The following is a 26,318-nucleotide window of genomic DNA, read 5'->3' on the forward strand; positions in this document are numbered from 1 at the left end:
ACTGTGAAAATGCAGTGTTTGCAGATAGATATATACTGTAAATACTCGATTCCAAAAAGTTGGGACACTGTGTAAAACATCAGTTAAACAGAATGTAATAATTTGTTAATCCTTTTGACATATACTCAATTGAAAAAAGCATAAAGGCAATATATTCAATATTTTGCCTCATCAACTTCATTGATTTTTGTAAATATCTGCTTATTATGCATTTGATGCAGCAACACGTTTCAAACAAGTTGGGACAGGAGCAACGACAGACTGGGAAAGTTGTGGAACGCTCCAAAAACACCTGTTTGGATCATTCCACAGTTAAACAGGTTGATTGGTAACAGGTGATAGTATCATGATTGGGTATGAAAGGCGCATCCTGGAAAGACTCAGCGGTTCACAAGCGAGGATGGAGCGAGGTTCACCACTTTGTGAACACATGATTGGATAAAGGATGTTACTACATGGGCTCAGGAACATGTTGTAAAACTGTTGTTAGTAGACAATTTGTTTGCAAATGATTGCATTCTGTTTTAATTTACATTTTACACAGTGACCCAACATAATTGGAATCAGGGTTGTAAAACAAAGAGAAAAAAACAAGTCTGTAGCTTGAATATTTATCTGCCGTCCATCATGTTATCGTAAGAACTTGTGGCATTTTTGATAACTCGAGAAAGATGAGTGCTCTTCGAATCTACCTGCTGCCAGTATCAAACTGTGTTCTGGGACCTGCATCAGAGCAACAATGAACTCACCGTCAGGTAACATTAAGTGCATCGTGCACAGAGTGAAATGTGAGATTTAGTTGATATTTGCTGAATGATAAAGTAGAATTAACATTATTTCCACTGTGTTGTTTCTGACTTTAGCTTCTGTGGCTTCTGCAGCTGTAGCACAGGCACACAAACACGCAGCAAAAGGAAAAATGAGTCGGGATCTGGTTAATGAATGTCATAGAACAGTGATAAACATGTGTCTCTGTGCTTTAGGTATGACACTGAAAAAACAGTATCATCCCTAAACATACCTGAAAAAAACAGTACATATTGTACTAAAAGATTAAAAGACTGATACAGACCTGATCAAACTCTTAAGACCAGTTGAAAAATAGCTAGAATTTACCTTTTCCACATTTGGATCTTAATGAGGTTTTGTGTGACAAAAGCACTTTGAAAAAATAATTTATTGAAAACAACAAGTAAACTGAAATAGGCTGTTTATCAGCTGATCAAAAGTTTAAGACCATCGCTCAGAAAATTACAAAAAACTCTCCAAACCAGAACAAAACAAGTTCTCAGTAGGACTCAGTAATGAGTAGTTCCACCTTTTTGTTAATCACTTCAAAAATTCGTTTGGGCACGCTTGATGCGAGTGTTTCCAGGAAGCTATTGGGAACATTGCTCCAAGTGGTGAAGATGGCTTCACGAAGGGCATCAACTGTCTGGAACTGATGGCCATTTTTATCAACTACCCTTGCCATCCATCCCCAAATGTTCTCTATGGGATTTAAATCAGGGGAACATGCGGGATCATCCAAAAGAGTGATGTTATTCTCCCTGAAGAATTTTTTTGGGTCTACCACTTGACCTTTTTGTTCCATAATGCTCAGGATCTTTCAAAACATTTAGAATGACTGTCTTACTGCGTCCAACCTCAGCAGCAATGGCGAGATGTGAGAGGCCACGCTCAAGAAGAGAAAGCTTCTTAGCTTTAGCCATCAGGAGGGCATGACCGTGTGAATGCCTGACAGAAAATGGGAATTTTGAGCAGATTTTGGCTTTTATAGCCTGTGGTCTTAAACTTTTGATCAGCTGATAAACAGCCTATTTCAGTTTACTTGTTGTTTTCAATAAATTACTTTTTCAAAGTGCTTTTTGTCACACTCCCCCTTCTTGCTTTTGCATATTGGTCTTAAGATTTTGATCAGGTCTGTAATGGATTTAAAAGTGTTTGGATTCCATAAGCGGATTCAGAACTGGATTCGGATTTGATAAAATGCTAGTGAACCCTAACCCTACCTTTGGTAGAGTGCACACAATTACGTTGGTGTGTTTCAGACCAGCATTCATGTATGAAATAACAGACTGGATTAAACTCCACTGACCAAGCTGTCTCTCTCTTTCGTCCTTTTTTTCCCCTCACTCTTTGTCCTCCCTCTCTCGCTCAGTTCTTCCTGGTTTCCTGCTCCACCCACATGGTTTGCTGTTTCTCCCACACTCATTGAGGTCTTGTTAGTAGCACTCTATAATTTTGACAGTGAACAGAGCTGACCTGACATTTATTCTCTGAATAATGAATGTGTGAACTGTGTTTTCTGAAGTCTGAGAGTGATGGGAGAGAAATTAAGAGTATCTAAGGGACGTGAAAAGGTTAAGACCCACTTCAAGACTTTTCTCTCCTAGCTGAAGGTATGGTCAGGCTCACAAGCTAATGAATACCTTGCACATTTGCAAACATTCACCTGATAAGATGTGTAACTGGTTAACAGCAGCAGTCAAACATTTGTGATAAAACTTACAATTCTGGCCGGTAAACAGAAGCTCTTTAAGAAGTTCGTCTTTTTGTATTTTCAGGAGTCAAATGTTTGCTGCTACTGCATGGCAGTTTCAGGAGCTCAGGTTCAGCAGCAGAATCTGTTTTGGAGGTTGGATTATTAAATTTTTTTGGCCACTTGGGGGCAGCGCAACACAATTATACCAATAATACAGTGAGTCTGACAAGAATTTGTTATGGGTTTTTTTATTGCACCTTCCTCAGAACATACAGTATGCAGCTCAGATACGCATCGACAGAGAATATCATTTATTAAATGATGTAGTTTGTATTGCATTGATTGATCAGGCTTGATTCTTTGGGATCTTTGGAGCTGGCTACCACTTCTGCATGGGACCACCACTATACCAAGGCTAAGAATTTCCTTGGTGCAGATACGAAGTTAGTCCAAGATTGACCATTAGGGCACAGCTGAGATTCGGCCTTCATTTCTACAGTGTGCAAAAGTTAAAAGTGCTCTTTGGTTTCTGTGAAAATGAACATGGTTTCTTACCACTGAACATCTTTGAACAAAACCTTTTGTTTATATGAGGCCTGGCAAACATGGTTAATGTATTTCCTCCCTCAGAAAATGGGTGGATTAAGCTTTTCTAAGCTTTTTGAGTCCTGCATTCTCTTTCTTGTCTCATACCTGCTTTTTACAGCACATTACTGCCTGCAGCTGTTACTGCTCAGGACAAACATGTATCACATCACCTCTGACCTCTGACACAGTATGTGGATCCTTCATGGTAGGACACAACATCGCTCTACACCAACCAGCTGTCACAAACTCTGCTGGATACTTTTAATACAGTATAACATGAATTACACTGGAGAAGTTTAGGGGAAGCAATATTAAACATTTTGATGCAGTAATGGGTTTGTTGTGGAAAAGGCGACTGATTACACGACTCAAGGGGACCAGAGCTGTGCTTACATGTATAAATCTCACTGTTTTATACTTATCTAAAACAAAATCTTTTTAATTCCAGAAACATTTTGGTTCAAGATAGCGGGAGATTTTTACACTTCTGTGATTCAAAGATGCTAAAATATTTATTGCTGTTCTTTTTCTGTTGAGCTTTCAACAGGGAAATTAAAGGGATAGTTCGGCATTTTACACATTAATCTGTATGGCATCAACATCTACAGTCTCGTGCTCTCACACTGACTTCGCCCCCAAAGTGTCCTCTGAGCCGAGATCTGGCCACTTGTGGTCAGTGCGAAAGTAGTTCCGGTAGGTTTCCTGGGGCCAGAGAAGGCACACGTTTTTCCTCTCAAAACAGCACTCATTCGAATCAGTGATTTATTTGCATAACAAAAGACGTCAACCACAAAACGTCACACCTCGTAATCGTTTGGGTCTAACTTTATCCCAATTGCGATCAATGCGCGCAGGCGCCACTATACGTGACAGGTAGCTAAGCCAGGTGTTTCATTCACAGTTTAGCGTTTGGAAAGCTAGTTACACCATGTCTGACTACAGCAGCGACGAAGAATATGATTTCAGCACACAACCAGAAGGATATCTGTATGAACCCGAATATACGGATGCAGAACTCTATCAGATGGAGGTAGAACGGGCAGAGAGAGAGAGAGAGATGGCGAGCAGAGATGTGGAACGTGAAATCGGGGCCGCAGCTGCGAGACCTCGAGTGACTGATACAAGGTGGTGTACGTGCAACAAGTGCGAAGTTATGCAGACCGAGGTTGAGTGCTACTGTTGCCATGAATGGGACCTCGTAATGCCTCGCATGCAGGACCTTTCCATTGACGAGGAGGCTGGCGCATCAGCAGCTGTCTGCATCGCCAATAACAACGACTTGCCTGCAATCCTGAATGCTGGTGTCCTCGAGACTTTTTTCCACATCCCGAAAATAAACTGGAAAAAGCGCCCCAAACCTGCTGGACCCGATGGCCAGTTGTCTGCAGAGTGAGTTTTTGTCTACATGCTGTTATTTTGATGCTATTGCCTTATACCCTACAGTAGGCCTACAAGTGCTCAATTGTAGCCTACACCGAGTTGTATGTATGTAAGTAGAAGTACTCTTACAAATGTTATTACAACACCAGCAGCTTGGTATTGTAGTTGTAACAACGTGATAGTATGGGTGTTGTCAATAAAATAGTAAGATAACTTCTACTTTTTACAAAGCTGCTTGCTTCTATGGCGTTATATTGTATTAGTCTGAGCCATGCAGTAGGCTAGTGCGACCTACAGTCATCACATCCAACATTGAATGAATCTAATTATAGTTTTATACATACCATGTCATGGGTGGCACTTATGAATATAAATACATAATGTAGTGCATCCCTAAAGTAATTTATGTTCATTTCATCATCATACTTGAAGCAAAATTTACTTCTGAGCATCACTGTGTCTCAATATCAGCCTACTCATGAATGCCCTTCAATCATAAAGCAAGGCCTACCTTATGCATATTATGTCAAGAGAGCTCTAAGGGTTATGTCGCCGTGGCCCAAAGTGTACTCATAAAGGACATTTTCTCTGAGATGTATAAAAACACATAAGGATACCTATTTCACAGTAGCCTGAAATGCTGGTGCATAAATAAAGATACCTTCCTGACAAACTGCTGTGTTGTCAATTAAACAAAATGTGTTTATATACAACCATAATAACTATGCAGTTTACTCAATGTTGACACACTTCATATATCTAATGTGCATAAACTTATTTTCTGTTTGCATTTCAGACAGTACAGGCTGGTCGCCTATCGCATCATAATGGAATGGGCTCTGAAAGGACAGACGCTTGGTCCTGGCAACAGAAGAGTTCTTCCCTCCTGCATGGTGGCGCTAATAAGAAGAACATATCCATCACCAAGTGGACAATATGCTGGTTTCAAAGAGTCAAATGATGCACTGCAATTGTTTTAGAATTTTAAAAATCAAAAGCTTTACTGTGAATTTCTTTTTGACGTGCAATTTCCTAAAAATACAAAACAAATGTAAAGACACAAATGTAAATAAACAATGTAAATAAACACACTTCTATGACAATATATGTATATACAGTCTCAGTCATCTTTCTCAGTGGCAGGTGTCTCATGAAAGCGTGATTTGTGTGCTGAAACCAATTCAGCCTTGTTTGGCTTTGGTGTTGGGGCAATGTTGGCTGGTATGATGACTGGAGGATGTATGTGGAAAGCTGGGTCTCCGAGCTTCACATTGGTGTCAAGCCGTCGTTGGATGACCTTCTCCACCAAATCTTTTGGGAACTCCTGTGTTGTTGGCTCATACAGTCTTCTTGCAACCCACTGATTTGACTGCCGTGAATGGAAGACATTATATCTCTCTTGTCCTAGGAAAAAGGAAATGGGGGGAGGGGACACACAAGATAGGATGGTGTATGATCATTATATATGAAACTCAATATGGTAATGTGTGTCCTGTGATGCTGTGCGAATTCTCATTTATGAGCTTACAAATAGGTATCTCTAAAATAGAAAGGCAAACTAAGATGTAATTCATTTGTATAACATTTTTTACATTTCCTGGGGAAAAAAAACAGTTATATAGAGTTTTCAAAATGGTCTTGGTCTACTTTTTACTCAGATAAGTAATCAAGAAACATTATCTGTTAGCAGGCAATGTCTAGCAGCTAGACTACAGTCTGATTTCAGAAAGTGCCTGCTTCGAGTTCTCATGTCATTTTTTTGGACGGATTTCCAAATTACACGGGCAGGGTGCATCATTTGTCCCAATGTCAGAAATTCTTCTAGTAGCCTACCAAATTTTAAAATGTGACAATCTGAAAATAAAATCTGTGGAATTTTTAGCTCAAACATATGCTGGGTGCTGCCGTTATTTCTCCAGTCTAGAATCTGACAAGGGTAGCTTTATCTTCATTATGCTAGCCAACGCCGTCATGGACTTCTCGTACACGCATAGAAACCATGCACATTCCACGTAGTAATTAGTTTCTGACCATTGTAATAACAGTGTAGCCAACATATTATGTATGTGAAACATCATTGGTGACATGACACCGATAGATGAATATGTTTCACTCACTGAGATAGAATATATCTCAGTGCTTGCACTCGCATAGCCCGCGGTGCATCACCAGAAGACTATACACGGATGCTATAGAAAATATGTGGTACAATTTTGTTTACCTGGGGTGCAGGTACAGCAGTGCTCTTCAAAATACGTCTCTTTGTCTGTCCTTCTGGAAGTCGTCCTCGCTGAAGTGGTCACTGCACACGCGAAGCTTTCTCATCTTCGGTAGTTGGGTGAGCTCCACGTTCAAGCCCAGAGAAAAGTAGCCAAAGTCTCCTCAAAGCTACATTCGTCGAAGGGAATCGGTGGAATGTTTGAGGAGACCCACTCTCATCTTTGTTGGTACAGCCTGGATATGCACAAGTGCGCACCATGTCTCTATCTCGTTTTTCCAAATAAAGAATAGCCGGTGGACTTCTTCTCTCTCTCCTTCTCCTAGCTCTAAAACTAGCTCGTTTGCGTTGCGTCGTCTGCACTCTGTAAACACCATCGTACACTGACGAGAGATCAGTTGGCTCGCACACAACGGTTAGCACTGACAGCGCGCATTGATCGCAATTGGGATAAAGTTAGACCCAAACGATTACGAGGTGTGACGTTTTGTGGTTGACGTCTTTTGTTATGCAAATAAATCACTGATTCGAATGAGTGCTGTTTTGAGAGGAAAAACGTGTGCCTTCTCTGGCCCCAGGAAACCTACCGGAACTACTTTCGCACTGACCACAAGTGGCCAGATCTCGGCTCAGAGGACACTTTGGGGGCGAAGTCAGTGTGAGAGCACGAGACTGTAGATGTTGATGCCATACAGATTAATGTGTAAAATGCCGAACTATCCCTTTAAGGGAAAACCAACAACAAGCCTTTTTCTGGTACACAGCATACTGTACGTTAGTAATATCCCTTGTGTCATAATAATAAATTATTGTAATAAATGTGTTCATTAAATTTACAAAATCTGATCAAATTGCTTACTGTAATTACCTGAAAATTAAAACAGGTTTTACATAGGAGTGTTTTACAGGCACTTTTGAGAACAAATACTGGGGAAAAATGTTCGATCCAACATATAAAAATAAGAATGTTAATAATTTGGGAAATTTAATGAAATATACTATTATATAGAGCTTTCAGTATCAGTAATTAGCACCAAAGATCCCAATGAATGTCCACACTGAATTTCTAATGATTTATCTATATGTTACCACATATATCATGAAATTAACTGACATGAAGCTCAACAGAGTATAAGAAGCTTGTAGGATGTTTGGGCTGGAAACTATTGACAGAAACTTTGTGGAATCACTAATTACACCATGAAAATCCATTTCCACTGAAGTTAGTCTTAGGGTTAAACAGATGTTAAACGTGATCGATCTCTGCCTTCAGCTTTAGCTGATTCAACACAATAACCTTGGATTCTAACTTTGTAACTAATGCATACATCTTACTTAATTCTATAATGCAGCTGATATGATAACCTCAGAACGACAAAGTGGACAAGCATGTGTTTGCTGATACAGGAAGCTGCAGGTGCAAAGCTGTGAGAGAACATATAGTTAAACACTAAGTGCCATAAGGAGGAGTTGGTGTAATACATAGGAATAGAGAGATTAGGAGGAAGAGAACAGCTTCTCCATCTATCACCCACCTCCATTGCTTCTTTTCTGTTTAGATTCCATGTTACTATACGTGGAACAGCTGCTTTTATCAAATCAGACTGCTAATGAGCATCTTCTGGCTCGACCACAGGGTTACTGTCAGCTTGTGTATCCAGAGAGCTGTGGGCTGTGCTGTTCCACAGGGCAGCGTCGGACTGGGGCTCCACGGACGGACTCACAGAGACGGGATCGGAGGAGTTAGTTGTTGGGTTCAGCAGGATCTGGGCGGACGTCGGGGGGTGGCTGAACGGGGCATCGGCGGGCAGGTCGGATGAAGGGCTGGGTGGAGCGTTAGATGCGGGGAGAGTGGGCGTGTCGGAGGGCGCTTGTGAGGAGGAGACGTTGTAGATTGTGTTTGAGGAGAGGTTGGAGGGAGTGAGTGAGGGGGAGTCAGAGAGGGTGTGTGGGAGGGGGTCAGATGCAGGGTCTGTGGGTGAGCTGGTCGAGGTCGGCCTGGGAGTGTGTGCAGGGGTCGGCTCCTGGGGATCTGTGCAAACTACCTGCCCCTCGGCCACATACCACACCTCGTTGTGCCTGTCCAACAGCTTAAAGGGACTACACACACACACACACACACACACACACACACACACACACACACACACACACACACACACACACACACACACACAAAGAAAGAGCAAACACAACAATTACAAGTGAGTAATGTGGGCAGTGGAGTGTGTGTGACAGTGGGCAGTGAGCTCAACACTCTGCAACTTGAGAAAACATCGAAAAAAAAAAAAAACTCTTGTTGTCCCACTAGAAAAAGAAGCTTATATTTCCTGATCACTTACTGAGAGCCGATTTCAGTCACCTCATGATTCACAAACTATGTCAAGAACAAGCGTGTCCCAGCCGGGTGCATCACTTTTTAGTGTCCCCTGGAAACAGCTGCTGTTGTCAACACTATTTGCTTGTGTTTTGCCTATTTGCACGTGTTTTCTTAAGTTGCAGCATGCTGAGCTTTCAGTAGCATATGGATCCAGATGTGCATCAGAATACACATAGTGACAGTTATGTTAACTGACTGATGGCAACTGTTATTTTGTGAAAATAAATAAATCCTGCAGGGGAAGAGGAGGTCTCTGTACAAGGTATGGTCACCATCATGACACCTCAGTTTTGGCTATGTAAGTCTATCATGGTGGTGTTGCACCACCTAAAAGTGACATGCTTTAAATTTTACAGGTAGGTTTGTGCACCTACATTTGGTTGCAACTCTTCTAGTGCAATGCTTTTCAGATATTTGGCTGATTATGTCAATTAGACAACACCTGTGTAAGAATCTGGCAGCCAAACAATACAGGATAGGAGTTAGAAATTGTTTCGTGGACATGTGTAATACCTGTCATAGCCAACTCCATAGTGGCAGCTGCGGTTGTAGGAAGCTCGAACTCTCTCCAGTTCTTTAGTGAGCAGGTGAGCGTGAAGCTTTGAGGTGACGGACAGCATCCAGCCTCCATAACTCCTCACATAGACGTCCATCTCTGGCATCTCAGTGAAATACAGCTATGCAGGAAACACCAATGCAGCATTAGCAGTAGATCGAAGAGAGTAGGCAAGGCAGCACGAAATACTGTTCAAATGGATGTGTAAAAGCACATATATAGGTTAAAATCAAAGACGCACAACAAGAGACGTGAAACTGACAGCTGAGATGCTGAATCTGTGTGGAAAAAAGACATAAAGATGCTGTTTTTGTCATTTAAGAGAGATATTGGCCCTTTTTAAATTCATCAGTGTATACAGGTTTTGGGCAGCGCTGGAAGAAAAGTACCAACACAAGTCAAAGTCCTGTATTCAAAATCTTATAAAGAATTATGTTAAATTTTTAATACTGATGCATCACTGTGTATGCAGCCTCTTACTGCAGCTGCTTTGAATTACTTAATATACAGCTTGGTGGTTTAGTCCAGATCAAGCCGAACATCCTGAGCTGAATAATGGGACAGAAAAGAAGAAAAAACAATCTTCTGCTGCACAAATTTCTATTGATTTCATGGACTTCAGATGTAATTTGTGCTTTTGTCTGAATTATCATTTTATCTCTTTGGGCCACATCATATTCTTCTTGTTCATTTCAATCTGAAAAACAATTCATACTGTACTTAAGTAAAGTACTTGAGTAAGTGGGCTGGATGATGCAATTACTGTACTTTTCTACAATAGATGAATACTTGATTGACACCCAGTGAACAACCTAAATGGGCTGAATGAGGAAGTGGATTTTGAATGTTATTTGTGATCATTGCATTCAGATTGAGTTGTGTTAATTTCTGATCTTTTTGACTATTAATTTCTGATTATCTACATTAATCCACGTCATCAGACCATGAAATTAAATGAACATGAACTTCAGGAAACAGACATCTTGAACGAAATCTCCAGGTAAAATTTCACTTCATGAAAACTTATGATGGTTTAACAAAAATATTACATTAAAATCTTAAATTAATCAATTAAATTCAGATAAAACATGAATAAATAACATATTGTGTATTATTCTTTTAATCATTAGATATAGTATATAGTTATGGCTAATCCAGATGATGGATATGTTCAGTTCTATAAAGGTTAGTCAGTCACAGCCAGTAAAGGAGGCATAATACAGAGACATGAACATACAGAAAGTAAGAATTAATTCATGTAAAACTAAATAAAATAAAGTTACACTTTGGTGGAATATACTTATTCATTGATTTAATATTCATGGATATCTGCAGCTCATTTGCACTGACATGAAATCAAGAAGCAGATGAAGGACAGCAGCACTGATACAGCATGACACAGCACTATTTCTATTCTGCTGAGTCAGCGAAAGCAGCACCAGAACCAGCTGCATGCCGTACGTCCGTCAATGCTCTCTATTGATCGTACAGCAAGAATCCATGATCAGATTACACACAGATACTCAGAGGTTAAAACATTTGGCTTCCTGACTGGCAAGGGCAAGCTCATCAACTCCTGGAAAATAAACTGCCTCACCCTGCACCTAAAGGCTCCCCCTCCCCACCTGTCGGGCTCAGCTCACCTTGTCATTGGTGGGGGCGGGCGGCTTGTCCTGATAGGCTGCCGGCAGGGGGAAGTTGAGCGTGTAGACAGCCGGCTCCCACAACTTGGTCTCCTCTGGGATCTTGACCAGGACGGGGGCAGTCATCTCCATCTGGATACCTACATGACACACGCACACAGTATGAGACACACAAAACGAGCACGCTCTGATTTTCTGCTTCTGTCCGGCCCTCACCTCCTTCATTGGCTCCAGAGATGTACTGGAAAAGTCTCCTGAAGGCCATGGCTGCACCCACACCCATGAAATAGGCTTCAGCATCTGTCGACACCCAGCGAGTGGGGCTGTAGTGTCGCACCTGAAGACACACACGCACACAAACACAGAGAGAAATGAGGAACAAAACTGTCTGAGCAGTAACACCTTGATAGGAGGATGTGCACACTGTTTGACTGAGTTCACGTACCTCATATTCATCTGTTTTGCAGACCAGCTCATATTCCAGACATTCCTTTGACTCTGTGCAAAAGCTGCTGTTGGTACTCGGCCTAAAAAAGACAATCAGAATCAGTATACTTTATTTTATGCATCCCTGAGGGGAAAGTGGGTCAGCTGATGTAGCTCCCATTGTACAACTGCCGTAAAGTAGAAAAAGGAAATCAGAAATATCTTAGAGAATATGTAAAAATATATACAATATACCACAATATGAATCAGCCACAAGTAATAAACAACATGACACGTAAATGCAAATATGTCAACTGTGTATTATGCTAAAATAAATAGCAATAGTATGCATAGAAATATATCTACTCTGCAACATTCTGCATTAAGTAACAAGAATAATAAAATACTAATAATAGTAGTTATATAATAATATTAGTAATAGTAGAATAACGTAGTTTAATATGCAGTATAGAAAATGAGTGATGATAGATTTCATTTTCATTATATGCTTTAACTATATGGCCAAAAGTATATGGACAGGGTGTACTGTTGTGTACTTTTTAGTCCGTGGCTGTTGTTCATGGTTTGGGCTGCTGCAACATAAAACAAAAAATATTTTAGACACGAGTGTGTGCTTCTACCTTTGTGGGAGCAGTTTCTTCCAGTTTCGACATGATGGTGCCCTCATGTACAAAGCCACCCAACATCAGGTAAGCAGGCAAGAAAGCTTTATTCACACAGTGCTTTTCAAAGCTGAAGATACAAAGTGCTTTTAATGAAGAAGAAAAGTGGAAGATGGTGATAGAGGAGACTGACAAGACAGAGCGTTAGAATAAGGAGAATTAACTGTCTAAGTAAAAGCTATAAAATCAAGAAAACCTGCAGTCAACAAATCGGTTTTAGGATTCTTTTAGAGAGAGCACCAACTTTGCTGGATCCAGAGTCTCAGAGCAACAGCAAAAGCACCATCACTTCTACGTTTTCAGTCTTGACCTTGAAACAGTCCCTGCTCCGAACACTTTAATAACCTGCAGCCACTTAAAAGCCTTCCTAGAAGAGAGGAGGCTGGTACAGCAGCAGATTCATGCCCTTTGTCTTGGAGTGAAGTCTCCAGCAGTCACAAATCACATGTGGTGGCTGTTACTCATCTGTCAGGAGTTTACATAAAAACAGCAAACCTACTCTTTAAATGCCAGACTGCTCTTAAGACGATGAGCTCCAAACACCTAAGAAGCGCTAAATCAATTTAAATCACATATGGTGTCCACATACTTTTGGCCATGTTGTGCATCTACTGTATCTGAAGTGACAGACTTACCCAACACTTCCTTCAGCAGAGACCACCAGGGCCAACAGGGCCAAGACTGGGATGAAAACCCTGAGGAAGGACGAACCGCACATCTTCATGTCAAGTATTTGTAGTGTGATTGCGCACAGACCAACAAGAGATGATGCAATGAAAAAAAAAACCCTAAAAATATGATGAAGTTGAAGTCTGACACATTTTGAAAACGTCAGAAGAGAAATTTCCGTCAGATTTGAAATAGCTTTGACTGTGTGTTTGTGTGTGTCAGTGTGCTGCATTCCGGTGTTTGCACTGCGGAGATGAAATGGGACACGTTTCTCTGCTCCGAATGCGACGCAAAGCGCGGAGAGAGAGGGAGGGAGAGGTCTGCTGCATCACCAGACTCTGCCTCCTCAAAATCAAAGGCGTTCAGAGGTCATGGAGGAACCGCGTCCAGCAGCTCACTGCAACCCGTCCATGAAACATGTTTCCACTGTTTCACTTCAACAAACACCGCATTTAACGCCAAGACCGTTTTAGGGAAAATTGGGGTCATTTATGGAGGGACTGAGCGTCCCTAAACACAATCACCTGCTCAGTTTCATGTCTTACTGCTGCTGCGTTTGTGTTTTTACGCACAAGAGTTACAGCAGCATGTAAAATATTGAGAAGAAAGGACAGATTTCAATGCACGCGATCAACAATGACGCAAAAATCAACTTCACCTGCCCATGACGCTGCAGAAAAGTCGATAAAACAGGCGTCAGCTATGGTGAAACATCTGTGAAGAAACAGCGCAAAATCTACCTGTGGTATTTATTCTCAGTATAATATAGAAGCGCTGATACTCACATTGTGCCGGCCCCGTGTGCGTGTGTCCTTTCCACCTGCCAGGGGAGCGCAGGGAGGAGGAGGAGGAGGAGTGTGATGGAGACTGCAGTCTGCTGCACTCTGACGGGCGCCGTTGGACTGCAGTGAGGAAGTGAGCCGGAAGCTCGCAGGAGGGAGGGGCTGATCTGGCACATGGCTGCGCACCGGCGGACCGGCACAGGACAGCAGCGACGAGCGGGTCTGGTCGAGGATGCGCCATCAGTGATCCATCATAGTGCTCGTGCATGAGAGGATGGAGACGATCCCAGATTTAAACTGCTCTTCTGATATTGGCTGCTGATGGTTTACATCAAGCTGACATGTATTTAGTTATACTTGCTTACTTTGAAGGACCACACCATTGTGTTTGGGACACCTTAACTCAAAATTATGCATATTTGAGATTTTTGCAGACAAATTTCCAATACATGCCCCAGTTTTAGGTTTTTGGATGTATTTCTTTGAACGATTATCAGATTGTATTACCATTTCACTTGGATAGCCTCTATGCTATGAACATTAATTAGCAGATTCTGGAATAGGGCTGAAATGATTATTTTTTATTAGTATCTTCTTAATAAAATGGTTTATAAAATATCCAAAAGGAAAAATGGCCATTGCACCCTCCCATAGTGCAAAGTGATGCCTGCAAATGTTATTTCATCCAAGCAACAATGACAAACTGGAAGATATTCAATTAGAAAAGCGAGAAAGAAAATAGTCAGGAAGCTTGAACGCCTTTACTTAAGTTGAGAACTGAATAAGCAGCAATCGATGTCATGAAGTCAGAGTGGAACATACAATACCAGGCATCCCTTTTCAAACCAGTGAGAAAAACACAAAAACAGAAATGCTCATGTGAAATAATAACTGCTGTTCATGTAGAAGAAAACATGTTGTGCAGAATGATTTGAAAAGTCTGATGAAAACTTCATATTTACTGTGCTGTTTTAATAGATTTTGATAGATTAATCATAAAAACAAACCATTTCAGCATGTTCATGGAACTCTGGGACCGGGACCCCAGGGAAGGGGAGGTTTAAACTGATTTTACTCATCAAAATCAGCTGACTCATCAGACTCCTCTCCGCCTGTGAGACAGATCCATAATGTGGCCCTGAAGGAGCTCCGTCAAGTCTGAGAAAATAACTGGTATTGGATTTTTTGGTGCTATTTTTGAAACAGGCGGTCTGTGTTACAAAGGGTGGAGTGTGAGTTTGAAAGAGGTTGCAGGGAGGGAGGGTCAAGCAAAAAGATGACATCGAGCTGCATTATGGGATGTGTAGGATTCTGGCTTTGGACTTGCCTGACGACATACACACATAACAGCTTCATTTGAGACCTTTCCAGAACACCACCTTTATTGTGACAATTCACACAGACATCAAACAGCTTTGCAACAAGCACAAAACCTCTTCTGTTCAACTGGTTTACAGACACACATGAACAGTCTGTAAACACTGCGTCATCCCTGTCCAGGAGTGTCTGTGGTTCTCAGTAGTCTTTCCTTGATTCCTCACATTTATTCTTTCTGTCAGTCTATTAAAGGAATCAATAAATCTCATTGAAACTGAACCTGTGTCATTACTCTCTGAAGCACTGTCTACAAAGCCTCTATGCAGCTCTTATGAAAGTGTTATGTGCCTCCTCTTGTATCAACAGTCATCCTCTGCAAACTATTTACAAATGGCCATCTACCCTGCGCGGCTGAACACGTTTCTGATCTTTTACTGATAAGTCATCAATAATTAATAAAAGAAGCTTCATATCAAGAGCAAGAAGGTAAAACCAAAAGCAGACAAATTCAAAAATGATCAGTTAGGTCACTCCTCTGCCCAGACTGACACAGCAAGGCCAAAAAACAAAAAAAAAAACAAAAAACAAGGCCGTCATCAAACACAAGCAGGGCCACTGCTCTGGATCCAGAAACTTCTTTATTCAATAAGAGGTCAACACGCCACCAATCCACAGAGATGTGAAGTTGACCTCAACCACTTAAGCACTAAATTACAGCAGCGGTCCATGTGACGGACTGGGAGGAGCTCTCACCTCTCCAACACAAACAATAATACTGAAATTAAACATTTCAATATGTAATAAGTGAATATATTGAAATATACAACCTCTTCCATCCATATATTTCAATATATAAATGAAATATGGGAGAAAAAAATAATATTAACTGTGTTGTGATGGAAGTTGTATAACGACCGTTTGGACATTACTGACCCCTGAATAGTGGGAGGGAGAATAAGATTGTTGCCTAAATCTGAAATATATACTGATTCGCCTTTTACCTGAGTACGGGCCATCGACTCCAAAGGGAAGAAAAATAACATTGTGTTTAAATTTTGTGTTGTTTTACATTCATACACACACACGCACTCACATCACACACGAAAAGGTACAACTAAGAAGCAGAAGTACCGTTTTAAATAGCCGATATAAACAAAACAGAAAGCAAGTCTTTCTCTAAAATGATAATTATCTTTGGACAGAGAGACAGAAAGAGAAAGAGAAAGAGAGAGACAGAGAGAGAGAGAGAGAGAGAGAGAGAGAGAGAGAGAGAGAAAGAAATGAAAACTAAAGAACATCAGACCTCCTTTCCATATCTCCACCCATCCCCCATCCATGTGGCAGGAGCCCGTCTCCTTCTGATACCTTTCAGAGTTTGTGGGTGGAGGTGCTCCAAGGAAATGGAGGGCGTCCATCAAAGTTAGTCTTATTTTTCTTTTTTTTTGCATAGCCAGACAGTGGGCACAAACACTGCAACCACTGAAAGAGTTTCATAAAGGAAAGCTGTCACTGGGGGTGGGGAGCCTTGGTCCGTGTGCACCCCTTTGTACCAGCTGGCCCGGGGATGTTTAGTGGGTCCCCCCCAAAGATGCAGCTTCCCACTCACAAGGTAGACTCTTTCTGGCGATCACGTCCGTTGCACGTCTTCTTGACTTTGGAAATACCCTCCAGTGCACCTGACTCAGTCACTCTGGACACAGGGAGAAGCAGAGAGGAGCAACAACACTTCATTTAAAGAGCCTTTTTATTGCATCAATCCCTTGTGCCTGACTGATGCAACCAAAAAAAATTGTATGGATCGGTAATGGAATTTTAATTTCGAAGGTATTCTGGATTCTGTTTGTAGTCCGAGTAGAATTGACCAATCACATGTGAGCAGGCTCTGGTTGCATGCAGGTAAACGGTCCGTGTGAAGAGCAGAAGAGGCAGAACACAGTGGCCGAAATGTTATCTCGGAACCCATCGGCTATCGTTTCACGATGATTTAGCTTGTTAATGGCTTTTTTTAATTTACAGCATCTGCATTCATACATGGATATCTGTTAATAGAGTGGAGCCTAAATGCTGAGTTGCTGCCAAGTTTGAAAGTCAAAGAAGGTATGGAAGAGGACGTCTTGGCTAGGACATCTGTTATGTGGACATTTGCTGACGGCACCGGAAGCCAGACACTCTGCCAGTTGATCCCAGAGGGCTAAATCTTCATCAGAGGATGGCCGAGGGGTTCTGAGATTAATACTCTTTTTATCAGTGTGATCTCTCTTTCCATTGATTGCTGCATCTCTGCTATCTCTCACTGATAAATTAAGATCTAGCCTAATCGTTGTTCTGCTCTGATGTTTTCTTCATTAACACAAGTAATTCAGTGATTGTTGTCGGTACATTCATGGTTACAGCGCAAACAGGAAATGCTAGCTATGACTTGAAATGTACAGAAATATAGGCTAAAATAAACAGAAGCAAGCTAAACCACTGCTCACTGTCTCCATGGTAACATTATCTATCTGTTTATAGCACTTGAACTAATCTATAATATATGGCATGGCTAGCTAACAGCTTGCCGACAGTGTTATGGAAGCAGCATGTTAGCTGCTGTAGCTCATGAGGCTCTGCGGGTCGTCCACTAATCACCTTCTGCCACATTTTGAAGCGTCCTTCAGCAAGACAGTGAAGTCCAAATTGCTCCCGATGGTCAGGCCAGTGCCGTGCATGACAGCTTGCTGCCATCAGTGTGTGAGTATGTGTGAATGACAAGTATTAAAGAGCTTTGGATAAAGGAGCAATTTAAATTAAGCTATTTACCATTTTACCTTCAGCAGCTTGTGTAGACGATGTGTGTGACGTGCCATAAAGAAAGAGATTTAAAACAGTCTATAGGGTGTAGAGTGTTAAATGGAAGGTGTGACAGTGTGTACTTACACTTCATCCATCTCTACATCCTCCTCATCCTGGGGAAGCTGGAGGTAGGGGTTATTGGACGCTGGTCTGAACTTGTAGCCAGTCAGCACGAAAAAGATCAGAGTCGACACCTCCACCAGAAACTGAAGAGACACGGGAGTGTGTTTAATGACAGAAACTAAAAGAATTATTAGAATGAGCAACAATAATAAAAGTAAATACAGCTCACAGTTGATCTGTAGCTTAACGGCTGCTGAGCCTCTAGCTAACAGCATCTCCCTACCTGCCCTTTTACTGATTTTTGCATGCAAATTAGTTTTATATTACTGGCATCAGACCCTTCAAGCAGAAGTTCCTGTGCTGTTAGTCATTCTTGAAGTTGACAGGAAATGCAAAAGTTTGATTGATCACTTGAAACATTTCCTCCTTCCAGTAATCCTAATATTCTGTCAAACCTCTGAAGGGAAGAATGGTCTTCTTCACCATTTGCTAAATTATAAAGAGGCTTAAATATGTTCTGTGTTTGCACACATCCAAATAAAAACTTGCAGCCAAATCTGCCCAGTCACTGTTGACTCAGAGTAAGGAACAGGATGTCTTTGTCCTTTTCCAAACAAGAGCGCTGTAGATAAGTAACTGCAGATTGACATTGTACATTGTTGTTGTCTCACCTCATAGCACCACTGCCACTGGAAAGGCATAGTGACCTTCAGTAGAATGGCTATGATCCTCGTAAAGTAGATGTAACACACGATCTAAAAATGAGGAAAACAGAATTTCAAAAATTGCACAAAGTTGCCAGTTGGACTAATACAGTTTTTAACCCAAAGCAAATATTTCCTTCATCATCTTGCTCAACAACACTAAAACTTGCTTTGCAACAAAGCGTAACAGACATGATCAAACAGGTCAAACAGTATCTGACTCTGCAGCAGTGACTCTGCTCAATGAGAAGCCTGGAGTGGCCTTGCCAAATGCTTTGACTCAGTAATTTACTGTAAGAATAATGCTTGACACAAGATAATGTGTGTAATTAAAAAAAAGCAAAGTCAGCAACATCATCTACAACATCAGCATTACTTTTTTGCAATCTAAGGGAGTTAAGAGAGTAAGCTGTCAATATTGGCTAGCAATTTTAATTTCTCTGGCAATCTAATAATGGTCAGGTCTTTTGGGTGGATGGAGGACAGAAGAAAAATACATCTGAGCTGAACTTCTTCTTACCATCACATAATAATGTCGGAAGAGCTTGAGCTTCTCCAAGTTCATGGCAGCTGAAAGAGATGTGGACCAAATTTCATAAAGAATGTCAATGTCTACAACTGAGAAAACCTTTTGGCTGCAACTGATCAGGATTCTCACCTTTGCCATCGGTGCTAGAAGCCTCCTGTAGATGACGGATAGACCTATAAAAGACAGATTATTTACCATCATAGGTAAACTTGCATTCATGGTCCATGTAATACTTATTAGGTTAAATTTTCATTACAAAAGTCACTGACTTGTTTTGAAGTTTTATACCTTGAGATTTCGGAACAGAGTAGTTTTACTATTCTTACTGTGGTTGGCTGAGAGAAGCTTTACCTCTGATTGGCTGGTGGTGCTGCTCACCTGACCTGTGATCATACCTGCATTCATACATTACTTTTGGTCTTCTGGTAATCTTACTACTGCTGTCAGTAGGTTCAATTTATTTATTTTCTTACAAAATGCACCAAAAATGAGGCACTTAAGATGATGTATGGTACCCAAAATGAGCAGTTTTCCCCATTGAGACCCCTTATCTCAGCTAGCCTCAGTGGAACAATAAGCTGCTTATAAGCTTGTCTCATAACTAGACTTAAATATTTCCATTGGATTTTTTTCAAATATAACATTAGACAGACCACACACACACTGACCAGACAACAGGGAAAAGGATGGCTCCACAGCAGATGAGGTCGACCAGAAAGAGGATCTCCTTCCACAGATAGTATTCACTGGAGCCTTCCTCTGTGGACTCGATGATGATGTAGGCGACATTAGCCAGGACCTGGGGGACGACAGGTGAGCAGATCACCAAAACAAATCCTTTGAGTGTAAATAATCACACACAGCTAATACTTTCTCATGCACACACACCTGCAAAGGAATGACGATCATGAAGATCTTCTTTTCCTTGTCAGACAGGATGTATTTAACGAAAGCCCAGCCGGTACCGATCAGTGCCAGTGTGATGAAGAGGAGGGCCCCCTTGAGCCTGGAAAGTATAGCAATACAAACTGTAAAAATAAAATATATGCAAAATAGACTCTTGAATAACTTTACATGCTGGGGGAATTGTACTTACAGGTGTGTGATATAATACATGACAGCCCAGCCTTCAATAGGATGCCCCTCAGTGTTGATGAAGTGATAGTTGATCTGAGAGACAGAGAGAGAGAGAGGTTCCATAAAAGGACAAAGATTCAAGTGTACTACGAGCACAGTAATTAAACAGACATAACGAAGACAACGCAATAAAAGTCAAAGACAAACATGACATATTACGGTGTACTTACACTGTGGAAAACCAATGATGTGGACTTGGTGAAGGCCAGTGCCGCCATCAGCCAGTGGATCTTAAACACGCTGTACCTGTAAACAAGTACGCAGGGGAAGATAGATTTTACATCATAATGGGTGTTTATATTTAAGCTTTTCACTTTGCTCAAGTTTCAGTTCACAGGTGTCGTTGATAACACTAAAACTGACCGTGTTCCATTTAGGTGAGCTACTCTCTGCATCCTTGTGCAGACTCTGGTATGACTTAGTGGGACACTTAATGGAACTGAGCCTTCATTTGCTATGTTTGCTTCAACTGTGCTTTTCCTGCCATGACAAGTCAAAGATCTTCCATGAAAAAGTTCTATTAGATGGAAATTTTGGACAGACATTCATCACAGATGTTCGACCTGTCAGGATGAATTTTAACAGTATTGGCAATCCATCGGCTATTCATCCAATGCCACCATCAGGTCCAAATTTTAATTAGTCTGATACTGTTTATGGTCATACAAAAATGCAAAACTAATGACATTCTTATCAGCCTCAGCTGTACTGTGTTTTGTGCACATTATGCCTTCTAAATCGGCATGCCATTTTGAGCATGCTTCTATTCTGCTGTTCCTTAAGCTCAGGCACAGGACTCTTATGTTTGTGGATACTGCAACAACTTTACCGGATATTAAAAAATGGCACTACAAATAGTCTTAACACTCACTTTAGATAAGGAAGCTGCAAGATTCTGCCCCACAATACTATAAGCGCCCATGTCAGACTGCCTGCAAGCATGTGTACCTGTGCTTCATGAGTGTGTACACCCAGACCATGGCAGCACTGAAGAAGACTCCAGCCATACCAATGTAGAGGCGAGACAGAGGAATTTCTGCTGCAGACAGGTAGCCGCCTGGATTCCTCTCTGTCACTTCCACCTGCAGAGGATACGATCAGGTTAACACACGTGCACATCTGAGCATGTGTGTCCAAACACAAAAACACTCCACTTACAGTGAACGAGTAGGGCAGTTTCAATCCAGGCAACCTGTTCTTACAGTAGTGGAACTTGAGGCTGTAAAGACCCTCTGCCAGCAAGCCGACCACCATGTGGAACTGTGGAAGAGGGACAAACAGAAAATGTCATGCAAAAGTAAACCACAGCCAAAACTGTTTCACATTACATGTAATGGTTAAGAAGGGTGTACTTACACTAAAGTTATAGGAGCCGTTAACTTTGTCCAAAGCTAAAATCAGTTTGTTGGTCTTCCCCAGCTGGAAGCAAATACAGATTAGAAACTGATTTCATGAACAGATCATACAAACAGACAAACAAACAACTCTTACCTGGAATTCGTTTCCCATCACTTTGTTATCTTCTACTGCAGGTACAGGTGATCCTTCTGTCTGATCTTCTTTGTTCTGATTCCCAGACTCGTTCTTGTTGTCATTCACCTTATCGTTTGATTTGTCTGCATTTTTGTCCACATTGTTCCCTTCTGGTTTAACAGCAGGATTAGAAACATCCCTGGTTTTCCTCTGACCTGCAGGAAACAAATACATGTAAACGACACGGCAAGCTACATGTCATATTCCTCGGCTTTGACAAAATGGTGGTAGGCTTGAGCTATTTTTATAACCCTACATGATACTTCAAAGTATAGCCTACTTTCTCTAGTGCTTAAATATGACTGCAAAGGGAATCAAAACATTGAACTATTTCATAAGAGTTGTAGAGTGTGAGCGACACTGACCTTTAGTCAGTTCAGCCTTTGGCTTCGCGAACAAGATGTTGTCTTGGTCACCCATAGCGGTCACATTGACACTACAACAGCACACCACACACATTAAACAGTTAATCTTCACTGTAGGCTGCCACAGCATAGTAACACACTCCTCTAAACATTGGTGCTGAAGCATACAAACCTGAGCGTGCTGATATCAATAAGAAAAAGAATGAGAGGCTCGGTGTTGGTCCACTTTTGGAGCGTGAGTGGGCACTTCTCCGTCTCCTCTGCCTGGAGGAAAAACAAAAATCACAACAGTCAAATGACACATCTGAACAGACCTCCGCACATCTCCCCACAAATCTGCCCTGTAATATCAATAATGTATGCATCTTCATCAGTTTAGACAAAAGTTTGACTTGAGAGCATAATACTGTGACTAATTAAAACAAGGCTGAAAATATCAGTAATGTCCTGCAGAAAGGTTAATGATTGGATGTACTCACCGTGTAGGACAAGACGCCATTCACACGTGACCTGGAGAGGCTGAAACCAACCTAAAGAGGGTTACAAAAGAGATCAGTCAGTGGATCAAAAAAGCACATGATTTCCTGTATTTGTAATTGACTGGCATCATTCAACGCTCCATTTAAGAGCTACCAACATTTTGAATCAATTTCTAATGAGTAAAATAAGAAGCCAGTTCACTATAGATGAAACCACTCACTCCAATTGCTACAATGCAAATTAATTCACTTGTTAGTGATTCTGCTGCTGGAAACATATAATCACTCCACAAACTTACGTCAAGGGCAAAACTTCCCACAATGCACTTTGAACACTCAAGAAAAAACTGCCTAAATATAAAATGGTGGTTATCTCAAGTCAAGTGTTAATATATGCTTCTTGATGTTTACATTCAATGAATATTCAGAAAGGGTGTAGTATTCAGAAATAAGGATGTCAATCCAAGAAGCTCTTTCATTTCAGTATATAGTCCATTATCACTGCCATTGTGCAGCAAGTCTCACCTCCATATTTAGGGAGGAAAAACATTTAATTCTGGTATATATTTATTTTTGATTAACTTGATTTTTAAAGGTTAATCAATTTATTAATTTCAAATAGTTATCATTAATAACTCCATTCTCTGGAGCCAACGGCAGACTGTGGGAGGTAACTCCAAGTTGTCCGAGAATCACCAAGTTTGTCTATTAGATACAAGCGGCCAACTGCTGTATTGAGTCTCAAACTAAGTATTTTTGTTTGTTTCCTCGGATCCTGGCGGAGGTCTGAGAGCATTTTCCAGATAAGTACCTTGTTATCATTTTAGATTTTCCATGTTTTTCAAGAACCATTTAACACCAATATAAGGTCATTAAAAAAAACAGCGATTTTGAAAGAAAGTGAAAAACAATGATAAGCAGATTAGACCTATTTTTTTCCTCTCAAAGTCTGCCAGTGCCAGCTTCGAAAAATTCTGGCCCTTGGCCAAATATAGTTATGGCCACTTGAGGCTGGCTCCAACAGCAAGTCAGTCCCCATAAAACCCCATCTTGAAATGCCCAACTTTACAGCAGAAATAAACATGTTCACAGTCTGGTACAAAAAACGGTTTCCCTCTCTATAGCCAATTTTCTCCATTCATGACGAGTGTACAGGGGGTGCATTTTTATATAACTCACTAATTTAAATTATATTAAGGCTTATAGTTATGCATAACTACTAGCATATCCACAGTCAGTGCCAGCTAGGCACAAGGTTTCAGTAACCAGGCTTCATTTGGCCCACGTCAGAACATCATCTATGAATAATATCTAAAAATATTATTAAGACAGAACACTAACATTGTGTCAATCAATCTCTCCCTCAATACTTACTGTCTTCCCAACCACAATGTGACGCTCAACCCAAAGCACATTCGTTTCTACTGAAGATATAAATCTTTCCAAAGTGGTCACAAATGGCAAATTTCAAGTATTTCTGGACATTTTACATCTTTATTAGACAGTGAACATACAAAGGTCGACAGGATTTACTGCACCAGGTTTAAGTATGCAGGACTGGCTCAAAACCCCCCTGGTCCTGATAATACAGGAACATGTCATCTTACACAATGGTGTGGCTTATTGGTATGTTTTTAACAGCACTGTGGCACATTGAAACATACATTATATGAGCCTTTGATAACAAAAGCCATACTTGTTAGTCAGATCAATTGGGTCTTTCAAGGAAATAGCTGACATTAAGAAAATTAGATTATCACCAGTGTCATTCTTTAACGAAAATATAAATGCATTTCTTCTGTTTGACTTAATTCATCATTTTAAAACCCATGATTCCACCTGTTGAAAACCAGTGAAGGTAGCTACAGCTCACAACTTAACCAAACTCTTATAAATACGTACAGACACACACACGCAGAGAAATAAACACTTCTTACAGGGTATATGCTGTAGTTCACCATCGTCGATTCTGGGATGCGCAGAGAAAGCAGGTTGACATCCAGAGTCCCATTCGCATAGAAACCAAAGTTGTTGAGATCAACGGCAAATCGAGTTTCATTCTGGGAAGAAGAGCAAATATAAATGGGAAGAGCTGAGCTGTTGTGGCGAACAGTTTAGCCATTCAACATTTACATTACAAGTTCACTAGCAGACAAGCCCCTGTAAGCCAGATGTTATCGTCCTCATAAGTCACGCTTTATCGCTTATAACCGAGCTTTACATTGTCACCATGTTTGGATCTTCGTCTGACAAAGCTAATTAAGGCATACTAGCTAGCTAAAAAAATGCCGTCTGAAGGACTCAAACCATCTACGTTTGCTCCCTAGCTAACATTAGTCTAGTTTGAGATCGTCGTCTTACCTTTAGGGTGAGCTTGTGTATCCTTGCGTTGCACCCAGCCAGCAGTAGTAGGAGTAAATATCCAGCCACGACACAACCTCGATGTGCCACAGCCATCACCAGGCAGTAACCAACTTGCTAACGGCAACGAACTGCTAACGTTAGCGAGCGACAATCTTACCAGATGGCTGAATAGCAAGCGAGCTAGCAGTGTTCACAGGATACGAGCTCAGTTACCGCGATGTTAACCTTACGATTGAGTGTATCGATTCTTTAATCACGTCGTTTATTATCAAAGCATACGAATTTATGTTAACGTTACGTTTTCAGGTTCTTTTGTGTTTTCATCGCGTATGGTAACAGCTAGCCTGTAAATGACAAACTGTCACTTCCTGGTCTTGAATCCAAGAACAAAACATTGAGGATGGTGTGGACAAAAACGTCAGCTACTGGCGGTTTACATCCGGTAAAATGAAATTGGCATGATTTGAGGGCGATGCCGTGCAGCAAGATGTACAGTAGCAGGGTAAATGTGAGTTATAACATCTGGTTACGCTAACAATCCATAATCATATGTTGTTTGTCTGTCCAAAAGTTCCGTTTTTCATTTGCACAATCCTGTCTACACCTTGTACTCCCTGGCTTAGCTTTGGTCACGTGCTTGTGAGAGTGAGCTTCCGGCTGAAAGTGTTCACACGAATGACAGTCCACGTCGGATGCATAGATGTCCGGGTTGCCATGTATGCAGACACGATATTTACCATGTTTGACACGTGGATCTAAAGCTATTTGCCATTAAAGGAATGTTTCACTTTTTATGAAAGAAAGATACTGACAAAAGCTTTATTATGAATATTCTTACTTGTATGCCAGCTTGGCACTATATGAACCACAAAAATAAAAACCAGAAAACCAACCCAAAAATCAAATTAAAAACAAAACCCCCAAAACTCTAAAAACAAACCCAGAGAGCCAAAGTCACAAATGTAGTGTTGTTGCATTAACTGATTTTCTGGAGGTGAAAGCAAGCTTTAAACACAATACTGACATATTACAGTGGGCCTACCATACTGGGAAACTTTTTTAGCAAGCAGTTGCTCATATTCATATCCAGTAGACAAGGAGCTTAGCACTAACATGGAGTCCTGTTTCTGGCCACTTCATGAATTAGAGTGCATCTTCTCTCTTTCAGCTCTATTTTGGTCTCCA

The 26,318-nt window shown here is 41.0% G+C and overlaps 3 protein-coding genes across 3 annotated transcripts; 1 reads left to right on the forward strand and 2 right to left on the reverse strand.

Moving 5' to 3' along the window:
- Positions 1-3,802: 3,802 nt before the first annotated feature.
- LOC121604824 lies at positions 3,803-5,510 on the forward strand. The gene is made up of 2 exons (XM_041934445.1): positions 3,803-4,462; positions 5,250-5,510. Exons 1-2 carry the CDS (start codon positions 4,002-4,004, stop codon positions 5,431-5,433), a joined length of 645 nt encoding a protein of 214 aa, XP_041790379.1. The 5' UTR covers positions 3,803-4,001; the 3' UTR covers positions 5,434-5,510.
- A 1,896-nt stretch (positions 5,511-7,406) lies between these two features.
- Positions 7,407-13,916, reverse strand: soul5l (heme-binding protein soul5, like). The gene is made up of 7 exons (XM_041934444.1): positions 13,814-13,916; positions 12,995-13,054; positions 11,696-11,777; positions 11,467-11,587; positions 11,251-11,390; positions 9,565-9,728; positions 7,407-8,771 (listed from the first exon to the last, which is right to left on the reverse strand). Coding segments are annotated over exons 1-7 (1,062 nt in total). The 5' UTR covers positions 13,816-13,916; the 3' UTR covers positions 7,407-8,278.
- A 454-nt stretch (positions 13,917-14,370) lies between these two features.
- On the reverse strand, positions 14,371-25,498 carry LOC121604387 (protein GPR108-like). Its single transcript, XM_041933883.1, has 18 exons — positions 25,131-25,498; positions 24,707-24,829; positions 22,770-22,820; positions 22,463-22,554; positions 22,291-22,361; positions 21,884-22,080; positions 21,749-21,811; positions 21,551-21,652; positions 21,341-21,474; positions 20,563-20,638; positions 20,352-20,425; positions 20,144-20,261; positions 19,924-20,054; positions 19,385-19,428; positions 19,247-19,296; positions 18,694-18,777; positions 18,044-18,165; positions 14,371-16,817 (listed from the first exon to the last, which is right to left on the reverse strand). The coding sequence occupies exons 1-18, from the start codon at positions 25,224-25,226 to the stop codon at positions 16,730-16,732; spliced, it is 1,716 nt and encodes a 571-aa protein (XP_041789817.1). The 5' UTR covers positions 25,227-25,498; the 3' UTR covers positions 14,371-16,729.
- Positions 25,499-26,318: the final 820 nt, after the last annotated feature.

This window comes from Chelmon rostratus, chromosome 3 (genome assembly GCF_017976325.1).
Source record: "Chelmon rostratus isolate fCheRos1 chromosome 3, fCheRos1.pri, whole genome shotgun sequence".
Lineage (NCBI taxonomy): Eukaryota > Metazoa > Chordata > Actinopteri > Chaetodontiformes > Chaetodontidae > Chelmon > Chelmon rostratus.

What these genes read in the sequence shown, in the direction of transcription:
- LOC121604824 (XM_041934445.1), top strand. Translation starts at nt 4,002, where the DNA reads ATGTCTGACTACAGCAGCGACGAAGAATATGATTTCAGCACACAACCA. An exon ending in GATGGCCAGTTGTCTGCAGA is followed by an intron (nt 4,463 to 5,249) that starts GTGAGTTTTTGT and finishes TTTGCATTTCAG; the next exon opens with ACAGTACAGGCTGGTCGCCT.
- soul5l (XM_041934444.1), bottom strand. An exon ending in TCTGCTGAAGGAAGTGTTGG is followed by an intron (nt 11,778 to 12,994) that starts GTAAGTCTGTCA and finishes TGTCTTTTTTAG; the next exon opens with GCCGAGTACCAACAGCAGCT. An exon ending in CCGCCCCCACCAATGACAAG is followed by an intron (nt 9,729 to 11,250) that starts GTGAGCTGAGCC and finishes TTTCCTGCATAG; the next exon opens with CTGTATTTCACTGAGATGCC.
- LOC121604387 (XM_041933883.1), bottom strand. Translation starts at nt 25,226, where the DNA reads ATGGCTGTGGCACATCGAGGTTGTGTCGTGGCTGGATATTTACTCCTA. An exon ending in ATTGATATCAGCACGCTCAG is followed by an intron (nt 22,362 to 22,462) that starts GTTTGTATGCTT and finishes GTGCTGTTGTAG; the next exon opens with TGTCAATGTGACCGCTATGG. An exon ending in TACACACTCATGAAGCACAG is followed by an intron (nt 20,639 to 21,340) that starts GTACACATGCTT and finishes ACTTGTTTACAG; the next exon opens with GTACAGCGTGTTTAAGATCC.